The 11,424-nt window shown below is 40.1% G+C and overlaps 1 protein-coding gene across 3 annotated transcripts in view; it reads left to right on the forward strand.

Moving 5' to 3' along the window:
- The window catches only part of bcar1 (BCAR1 scaffold protein, Cas family member), a 124,850-nt gene extending 116,153 nt beyond the window's left edge, over positions 1–8,697 (forward strand). For all 3 annotated transcript variants that reach the window (XM_021312209.2, XM_036130902.1, XM_012855397.3), the window contains 2 exons: positions 6,111–6,200; positions 7,378–8,697. In XM_021312209.2, coding sequence (XP_021167884.2) covers positions 6,111–6,200; positions 7,378–7,923 — 636 coding nt within the window. In that variant the 3' untranslated portion in view covers positions 7,924–8,697. The remainder of the gene's footprint in view (positions 1–6,110; positions 6,201–7,377) is intronic.
- Positions 8,698–11,424: the final 2,727 nt, after the last annotated feature.

Raw genomic sequence — 11,424 nt, forward strand, 5'->3', positions numbered from 1 at the left:
TACAGGTACATATACGACCACACAAGATGATTACGTCCATTTACAGGTACATATACGACCACACAAGATGATTACGTCCATTTACAGGTACATAAACGACCACACATGATGATTACGTCCATTTACAGGTACATATACGACCACACATGATGATTACGTCCATTTACAGGTACATATACGACCACACAAGATTATTACGTCCATTTACAGGTACATATACGACCACACAAGATGATTACGTCCATTTACAGGTACATAAACGACCACACATGATGATTACGTCCATTTACAGGTACATATACGACCACACAAGATGATTACGTCCATTTACAGGTACATATACGACCACACAAGATGATTACGTCCATTTACAGGTACATAAACGCATAAACGACCACACAAGATGATTACGTCCATTTACAGGTACATATACGACCACACAAGATGATTACGTCCATTTACAGGTACATAAACGACCACACATGATGATTACGTCCATTTACAGGTACATATACGACCACACATGATGATTACGTCCATTTACAGGTACATATACGACCACACAAGATTATTACGTCCATTTACAGGTACATATACGACCACACAAGATGATTACGTCCATTTACAGGTACATAAACGACCACACATGATGATTACGTCCATTTACAGGTACATATACGACCACACAAGATGATTACGTCCATTTACAGGTACATATACGACCACACAAGATGATTACGTCCATTTACAGGTACATAAACGCATAAACGACCACACAAGATGATTACGTCCATTTACAGGTACATATACGACCACAAAAGATGATTACGTCCATTCACAGGTACATATACGACCACACAAGATGATTACGTCCATTTACAGGTACATATACGACCACACAAGATGATTACGTCCATTTACAGGTACATAAACGACCACACAAGATGATTACGTCCATTTACAGGTACATAAACGACCACACAAGATGATTACGTCCATTCACAGGTACATATACGACCACACAAGATGATTACGTCCATTTACAGGTACATAAACGACCACACAAGATGATTACGTCCATTTACAGGTACATAAACGACCACACAAGATGATTACGTCCATTCACAGGTACATAAACGACCACACATGATGATTACGTCCATTTACAGGTAGATATACGACCACACAAGATGATTACGTCCATTTACAGGTACATATACGACCACACAAGATGATTACGTCCATTTACAGGTACATAAACGACCACACAAGATGATTACGTCCATTTACAGGTACATATACGACCACACAAGATGATTACGTCCATTTACAGGTACATAAACGACCACACAAGATGATTACGTCCATTTACAGGTACATAAACGACCACACAAGATGATTACGTCCATTCACAGGTACATAAACGACCACACATGATGATTACGTCCATTTACAGGTAGATATACGACCACACAAGATGATTACGTCCATTTACAGGTACATATACGACCACACAAGATGATTACGTCCATTTACAGGTACATAAACGACCACACAAGATGATTACGTCCATTTACAGGTACATATACGACCACACAAGATGATTACGTCCATTTACAGGTAGATATACGACCACACAAGAAGATTACGTCCATTTACAGGTACATATACGACCACACAAGATGATTACATCCATTTACAGGTAGATATACGACCACACAAGAAGATTACGTCCATTTACAGGTAGATATACGACCACACAAGAAGATTACGTCCATTTACAGGTAGATATACGACCACACAAGATGATTACGTCCATTTACAGGTACATATACGACCACACAAGAAGATTACGTCCATTTACAGGTACATATACGACCACACAAGATGATTACGTCCATTTACAGGTAGATATACGACCACACAAGAAGATTACGTCCATTTACAGGTAGATATACGACCACACAAGAAGATTACGTCCATTTACAGGTACATATACGACCACACAAGATGATTACATCCATTTACAGGTACATATACGACCACACAAGATGATTACGTCCATTTACAGGTAGATATACGACCACACAAGAAGATTACGTCCATTTACAGGTAGATATACGACCACACAAGAAGATTACGTCCATTTACAGGTACATATACGACCACACAAGAAGATTACGTCCATTTACAGGTACATATACGACCACACAAGATGATTACGTCCATTTACAGGTACATAAACGACCACACAAGATGATTACATCCATTTACAGGTACATATACGACCACACAAGAAGATTACGTCCATTTACAGGTAGATATACGACCACACAAGAAGATTACGTCCATTTACAGGTACATATACGACCACACAAGATGATTACGTCCATTTACAGGTACATATACGACCACACAAGATGATTACGTCCATTTACAGGTACATAAACGACCACACAAGATGATTACGTCCATTTACAGGTAGATATACGACCAAACAAGATGATTACGTCCATTTACAGGTACATATACGACCACACAAGATGATTACGTCCATTTACAGGTACATATACGACCACACAAGATGATTACGTCCATTCACAGGTACATAAACGACCACACAAGATGATTACGTCCATTTACAGGTACATATACGACCACACAAGATGATTACGTCCATTTACAAGTACATAAACGACCACACAAGATGATTACGTCCATTTACAGGTACATATACGACCACACAAGATGATTACATCAAGAGTCTGACCTTAAAAGCCAGTATGACATGTGACTCTTCTGCCCAACACTTCCCAGCAGGGCCTGAGAAACATTCTTCTAGAGCAGCTTAAAGTGTTAAATGATAATTAACTAAAGCAAACCCTTTAACTCACGTTACGACTATTTTTTGACTCACAAAATAAGGGAAAACAGCGTAACATCACGCCATCTGCCGTCCAAAATGCCAAGTGCCGTATTTTAGACCAATTTGCGTAATGGATGCCTGGTGTCTATCATTAAATATATTACCTGACCATAACCCTATTCCGCCAGCCGGCATTAAAAACAACACTTTTTATACAAGAGAACGCTGCGCTTACCTATTCTAGCTTTTTCATGTATCGTTGGCCAGATAAAATACGTGAGATGAAGCTTCTTGCAAACAACTCCCAAGATGCTTTTGATAGTGAGTCAAATTGATTAGTCTTAAATATACTGGTTTTACATACACACACATATGAATATATATGAATATATATATATGAATATATATATATATATATATATATATATATATATATATATATATATATATATATATATATATATATATATATATATATATACATTATTGTCCAAAAAGAAGATTAACAAGAGTGATTCAATAAATGTATTGTAAAGCAAGTTGGAGAATGCTGGTACTTGGATATTTTATTTTTAGGATCAGTAATCTTTACGTCTTATCTATCTGTACAGCAAGTTGACTGGGTGAACTATCTTTGTGTGTGCTGTTTTTAACGGCCTAAAAGGGATTTTTTGGGGGGAGCGCAAGGTGCAACTGCAGCAGAAAATCTCTGTTTTGCAAAGTTTTTGTGATATGATATAGAGGACATATCATGCTTTAAAATTCTTCCTTTAAATGTTTACATTGATGTGAAAAAGTGTTTACCTCCTTAGTGATTTATTTCTTTGTATGCTTGTCAAAATTAAGTGTTTCAGAACAAACAATAATCAAACTAATTTAAATATTACTCGAAGACAACACAAGTAAACACAAAAAACAGTTTTTTTAAATTAAAGATTTTATTTATTAAGAAAAAAAAAATGGCCCTGTGTGAAAAAAGTAATTTCCCCCTGCTAACTGATTGGGCCGCCCTTAACAGCCGTAAGGTCCGACCAGATGGCCGGACCTTACGGCCAGATGGCCGGACCTTCTCCTTCAGAATTTTTTGGTAGGCAGCAGAATTCATGGTTCCATTTATCACAGCAAGTCTTCGAGGTCCTGCAGCAGCAAAACAGCCACAGACCATCACACTACCACCACCATGTTTTACTGTTGGTATGATGTGGTGTTACCAGATGTAATGGGACGCAAACCTTCTGAAAAGTTCAACTTTTGTCTCATCAGTGCTCAGAATATAATGCCAAAAGTCATGAGGATCATCAAGATGTTTTTTCTGGAATAATTGAGACAAGCCTTGATGTTGTTTTTGCTCAGCAGTGGTTCTGGTCTTGGACCAGATTTTTTTCCCTTACTAATAAAAACCTTCATATAGAAGTGTAATTTTGTTTACTTGTGTTGTGATAGACTAATATTTAAGTTTGATGTTCTGAAACACTTAAAATGTGACAGGTATGCAAAAATAGAAGAAATCAAGAAGGAGGAAATGGGAGGCAGAAAAATAATAATGTCAGATTTGCAAAATTGGTGAGCGACACGTCCATGGCCTTGTTTAGCATCTCTGCTACACACTATGACGTAATTGTCTAAAAAAAACATTATAGAGAACAGAGAAAACTGTACGGCTTGAAAAATAAAGAGATCTGCGCAGGTCTTGGACAGACTACTTCTGCACTCTTAGAAACTCCAAGTACACAGCAAAATGTTTTTAAGGGTTAAAAAGTGAATTTTGAATGAAAGGTCTCCTTTAAAACATTAGGGTCCTTGGCTGCATCCAAAAAACTGTTTAAGTATAGCTCCTAACTCCTGTTTTTTGAGCCTTCATGGGGTCAACAGTAAGAACTCTATCTAAGGAGCTTCGGACTGCTGTGCCGATTTCGGACAGCCTTTAACTCCGACATCATTACGCGACAGAAACGCACATAGATGAATGGATGCTAGTGAAATCCTGGCCTAAAACCTTCTTAAAAACAACTAAAAAGTGAATTCTCTTCTCTCCGGACTCTTTAGCTAATTTCCGTGAGGTGGGCTGTGCCTATATGTCATGCCACGCAAAGGATTGTGGGATTCCTTATAGATCCTTAGCGCCGGTAAGGGACATCGCGAGGTTCCTATGCTTAAGAAGCTATGATAGGAAGCATACAGGCTCCTTTTCCTACCTCCTTTCTTACTGACTGAACTATTCGTATAGCACTTTCATGGCGACAGCTGATGCACTTCCACTTTGGCTGAAGATTTCTTACCAAGTAGACCCTTTCGGAAGCAATCAATGTTTTGTTTCTACATTTACAACCTTATTATGCAATCACTGGCAATGCCATTGTTTTATTAGTGTCAACATCATGTTGGTATATTTTGGGTGTTATTTTGAGAAATGTGTATTACTCCATTAATCAATGAACCACTTAAATTCTTGCTCAATTCTGGTTTTAAAAAACAACTATTCAAGTCGTTTCAAAGTTAGTGTTTGGCCATTGTGACATTGACCCAGAATGATAGGCTTGATACTTCTGTGTATGTCAGTGATGTAGCCTGTTGCTTAGACAGATAGGTTTTGACAAATTATACATGTGGTAGCTGTGATCAGACTAGGAAGCATGTGGAATATTAGTCTTTGGATATGATGAGGGATGGAGGTTCTTATTCGGAACTGACAGAGAGCATCATACAGCCGGTACAGAGCTTTAAAAGTTCAACTTCCTATGACGCTCAGGCCAAATTGGTTAAGTGAAGCTGTGGCGTTTCCTTCTTTCAATCATCATCTAGGTGTAAATTTACCATTATCCTCTTCTTAGCTTACAAAAATACAGAAATGTATCTGTTAGACCAAAAAATAAATCACAGCCAAAAAGTGTAAAAATCAATTCAGAACATGAAGGAACCATTTTTGGTTTGTTTTAGAATTTGTCTACTTAGATAAGATGTTCTTCTCAAAGCAAATAATGTCTAAAAATAAAACAAAAAATCTGTTGGGACATCCTATATGATGTTTGACAAATTTTACTATGAACCCTGCTTTGCTCTGTCCACCCTTTATGTGGTAGACTTCTGTTATTCTGTCTCACACAAAGACGCATAAGGCTGTGTTCTTGATCCTGTTCTCCAAGTCTCTGTGGAAACTTTCTGCTCTACAAATGTTTTTGCAGTTCCTCTTGTCTTTTCTAGTGGGAAGTGGATGCAGTAATGGAACTTTGTTTTATTCTAAAAGGGAAAAGAAGAGTTTGAGAAGAACCAAAGACAGCTCCTGGAGAAAGGAAACATTATAAGACACAACAAGACACAATTGGAACAGCAACAGGTATGTGTATGGGCTGTACTCTATTTGTTCCACTGTACAAAGAAGATACGATAAACAAGTTAGTGATTAATCATTGCTTGCCACACCTGCCTTGCAAAGGTCTTCCTACTTCCTACTTTCTAACAGTTGGTCAGATTGCAATCACAAATTGATTGGATTTTATATGATAGACCAAGTATTGCATGATTTTTAAATGGAAGCTGAAGGCTGTCAAAGGTTTGTTCAAATAATAATCTGAAAAATGTGATGCAAGTCCCTCTGAGTATTTTGTGGAACCACCTTTTAGTCTATAGGAGTATGTTTATAACATAGCACATGTAGAGACTTCCTCAGTTTGGGCTTTCTACTTCAACTATGCCAGCTTTTCGTCGCCTTCTTCAGAGGATATTTCTGTGCGTTTAGTGGTGTTAGCAGCAGCACTATTGGCAAAGGCTAACAGCCAATGCATGGTATAAACAATATCCCTGTTCTCCTCTCCGATCCCTAAAAAGAAAATGAGCAGCAAGACTGACCACACGCTAGTTCCATGTTGTGAGTCAAAAGGCGAAAAAAACACACTACTAGAAGTAGATAAAAAGTTGAAAACTTAATAAAGACACAGAGCTCTAGGAATGGCACAGATCTGGACTCTACTCATTTGGGTCTTCTAAAGGCCATTGACTGCATAGTATTTTATTTTGACGTGCCAGAGTAAAGGGAGCTGAATAGAAATACATACCCCACTTTTCAGATTTGTCTTTGTAAAAAAAGAATAAAATGAAATACTGTATAGTTTTCCATCCTTCTTTATTATTCACTACTTTGTGTTGGTCCATCATTTAAGAGCCCAATAAAAGCATTAAAGTTTGTGACTGTAAACTTACAAAGTTTTGTTTTCTAGATTCGGTTTGGGATAAGAACATTAGGAGAAAGAACTTGACCAAATATTTAAACAGCTCAGTGATTTACTTCATTCCTAATTGTTTTGGTATTGATGGCTGACTATGTTGCTCCTCTTCCTTTTTAACCATAAAAGGATTTTTAGATTCTCAAACTACACAGCAGTAAAAGAGCATCGTATGTGGGCTGTAAAATAATCAGTGTAAATATGGAATCAAATTCACACCGATTATTTACACAATTAATCAGTGTAACTATTTAAATGTGGCTGACTGTGTTGCTCTTCTTCCTTTTTAAGATCAAACAGTTTGAGCGGCTGGAGCTGGAAGTCAGCCGACCAATAAATAACGACATGACAGGCTGGGTCCCGCCTTCGCACCATCCGCTGGCCAACCAGCTATCAAAGAGCAGCCCTGGAGAGCCCACATCCTCCAAGTTGTGTCATGGGGACCGTCAGCTGCTCCTCTTCTACCAAGAGCAGTGTGAGCAGAACATCACCACGGTTACCAATGCCATCGATGCCTTCTTCACCGCCGTCAACTCCAACCAGCCGCCAAAGATCTTTGTGGCACACAGCAAATTTGTCATCCTCAGTGCGCACAAGCTGGTTTTCATCGGGGACACATTATCAAGGCAGGCCAAGTCTCCAGAGGTGAGGTCCCGAGTGGCCCAGAGCAGCAACACCCTGTGTGAAAAACTCAAAGACATCGTAATCAGTACGAAAACAGCAGCGCTGCAGTACCCCTGTCCGGGAGCAGCCAAAGAGATGACGGAGAGAGTCAAGGAGCTGGCTGGGTGCACGCAGCAGTTCAGGATGGTCCTGGGACAGCTACTGCTGATGTAGGAACCCAAACCCAATCTGCACTGCACTGTTCCACGCACAGTGGAAGTGGTGCACACTCCTGTAGTGTGAGGTTGGACACAATACAGGACTTTTTTATCTCTTAGTCTTGAGACACAGCATTAAGGCCTGTGGGAATCGTTGTTCACTGGAGTTAACCTGTCATCTCTCTTGTCCATGCTCTCTGTGTTCACTGGGATCATTCCTTTCTTAGATTCTCAAACTACACAGCAGTAAAGGAGCATCGTATGTTATGTGGCCTGTAAAATCATCAGTGTAAATATTTAACTTCCCTGTTTAATGAGATGAACAAAACTAAACAAGGCATCCAACAATAAAAATGTTTGTTTTCTACAGAAAGAAAATATGGATATGAATCAGAATTGACGGTATCAATCACTGTTATTAATATTGCCTTTACTGTATAGTTATGGCTCTGATTCTTGGTATGGATGTATAAATTCCAGATGTAATGTATAGCTCTATGTTGTAATGAGTGTGTCCATCCTCTATTCTCAACAAGTATCTTTAAATATCATCTGAGGGTCTGATGTTACCCCGGCAACTCCATGTCCAAAGTGACTCAAGCTAGAACAGTTGTCCCACCTGAGCGCCGCTGCTGCCCCAAACATCCCCAAAACCGTGAAGCTGCAGGTGCAGCTAAGACATCTGTGCCATCTCACATGATTTTCTTTTGACAAACTCTATCTATGTTGTTTTGTAAGAGGCATGTATTCAACTGAAGTGAAAAAGGGTAAATACACCAATGCAATTAAATCTGCTGGTTGTCTTCTTGTTGTTACCATACGGTGAAAAAAATAACTGTACCCGAGTCTCCAGAGCGCTCCAGTGCAGCGCTCCAGTGCAGCGCTCCAGTGCAGCGCTCCAGTGCAGCGCTCCAGTGCAGCGCTCCAGTGCAACGCTCCAGTGCAGCGCTCCAGTGCAGCGTTCCAGTGCAGCGTTCCAGTGCAGCGTTCCAGTGCAGCGCTCCACTGCAGCGCTCCAGTGCAGCGCTCCAGTGCAGCGCTCCAGTGCAGCGCTCCAGTGAAGCGCTCCAGTGCAGCGTTCCAGTGCAGCGTTCCAGTGCAGCGCTCCACTGCAGCGCTCCAGTGCAGCGTTCCAGTGCAGCGCTCCAGTGCAGCGCTCCAGTGAAGCGCTCCAGTGCAGCGCTCCAGTGAAGCGCTCCAGTGCAGCGTTCCAGTGCAGCGTTCCAGTGCAGCGCTCCACTGCAGCGCTCCAGTGCAGCGTTCCAGTGCAGCGCTCCAGTGCAGCGCTCCAGTGAAGCGCTCCAGTGCAGCGTTCCAGGCGCCTTGGTAAGAGGCAGAAAAATAAACATGGATTCACTGCAATCGACTGTGGGAACATTACAAACACAGGTTTTGTAAGTCTCACTATTTAATATTTGTTTCCTTAAAGAATAAACATACTTTACAGATTTTGGAATCTTCTTAAGGAGACAACAACAACTCATCTAAGGTTCTTTTTAAGATAGAGCAGTCACTCTGATCTTTCACTGTTTTTAGTAAAAAATGATACAGTATTTCTATGTGGAAAATAATGTAAAAGATGTAACAGAAAGCTAACGGACACACATTGGCATATGTGTTCAAAATAATAACAATGTGTATTCCAGTCAGTGAGGTCACACATTGTGTGAAAAAACATGAATTATTTAAGAACCAGGCTACGTTATGTTGGACATGCAGATCCTTTTTTAAAAAGACTTAGTTCAAAGCAGTTTACTGTGAGTATGACTGTGAGAGTCATACTCACCTTGCTATTCAGCTCAGCCCCTCTGACCCACATGGCAATCTGCTCAACAATATTCCCACCATAGCCCAAAGATTTTCATCTGTGATCAAACAGCTTTATTGTCGTATCTGTTGCCCCAACAACAGATTCAGACTTTTCTAGCGGCTAACTGCTTCCATACAACCTTCAGGATCTGCAAACTTCCCAGACTCATTTTCTTTTTTACTCCCCAGTCTTTTTCTGCATTTGTTACAGACATCAGATTAATCTGTAGACAAATATTGCATCCTTGTGCAATTTATGTTTTACAAATACTTTTGTTTTTTATAACCTGTTTGTTAAACTGAAATTCTACTTAGGTAAACTTTTAGATCTTTGACAGAGAGCTCAAAAGTGGTTTGCTATTCATTATTTAACTATTGAGAATATGAAACTCTGCAAGACACTAAACCAGACTGATAAGAAATATATCAGAAGAATCTTTCATGTTGAGCTCTGTGATTCCAAACAACACATTTTGAAAATAATATGGAAAATCAGGCTTGATATTATTTGAGATCAGAGCAGGAATGTCTTTCCAAAGCATCTTTGAACAGGTACTGGAAAAAGAAAAAAAACAGGAGAGCTCTTTATCAGCTTTATACTTCTGAAGGGACCGTTTGGTGGGATAAAATATAGGAATTAATTTAAAAGAAACTTCTTTGACTTTGATAGAGAAAAGATGTGTGTGGGAGTGACCATAGATATTTTGCACAACGCTGTTCCGATAGGATACAGAGGATGAAATCAAACTGTGTCAAAAATAAAGATAGAATTTTGGAATTGATGCATTCACACTAAACATGATACCAGCTATTTTCTCACCTGATTCGCGTACTGTCCCTCGCTTGATATGTCGCCAGGGATTCGTGTGGCCAACAGTGTTGATGCCTGTTAGGGTTAGGGCCTGTCGTGGTACTGTTCATTGTGGAAAGTTGAAGAACGCCGCCAGCATCCCTGGGTCCACCAGATCCACCAGATCCATGCTCCCAGTTCAGGGCGTCCAGGAGCTACAGCTGGATCATCCTTGCTTCCCGCGGTGCTTCCTTCAGGCCAGGATTCAACTGTTATCCCACTTCAGGGATGGAAGCAGGATAACAGCGGTAAGGTGAGGAAGCGCTTCCTGGCCCTGGGAAGAGAGCGACAGATCAGAGGAAGAGGCATGGCAAAGAGAGCACCAGAGTGGGGCAGAGGCGGCGGCTGGCTGAGCCCCACTATGGAGCTCAGACAAGAGCAGCCGGAGAGCAGAGCAAGAGGGGAGGCAGAGGCCAGTGTGATTGCACCATAAAGTTGAGAAGCAGAGCTTACCAGCAGTGGATTGTCCAGGGTCAAGGGGACTCGCAGACTGCAAAGAAAGAAGGTCAGCAGTTTTAAACCAGATGGTTTACCTGTGTTATTTTGGAATACCAGGAACCTTCTACTGAGCAAGAAATTCTGTCAAAAGTCCGGCACTGATACAAAGTTGATGTACTGCTTTCTCTTCAGAAAAAACAGATGAGGGATGTAAATCTAGGGTGAAAAAGGGTCTAGAAAAAATTGAAAATCTTTATAATTAACAAAATGTATTGATGTAATCTGTAGAATTAGTTAATAAATTTAACATTCCTACTAACCATTTTTTTCAAATATTTACAGCTTAATAATTTTATAATGATCGATTTCTCTGTGATAGACTGGCGACCTGTCCAGGGTGAACCCCGCCTCTTGCCCATT

The sequence above is a fragment of the Fundulus heteroclitus genome, unplaced genomic scaffold (genome assembly GCF_011125445.2).
Source record: "Fundulus heteroclitus isolate FHET01 unplaced genomic scaffold, MU-UCD_Fhet_4.1 scaffold_39, whole genome shotgun sequence".
Lineage (NCBI taxonomy): Eukaryota > Metazoa > Chordata > Actinopteri > Cyprinodontiformes > Fundulidae > Fundulus > Fundulus heteroclitus.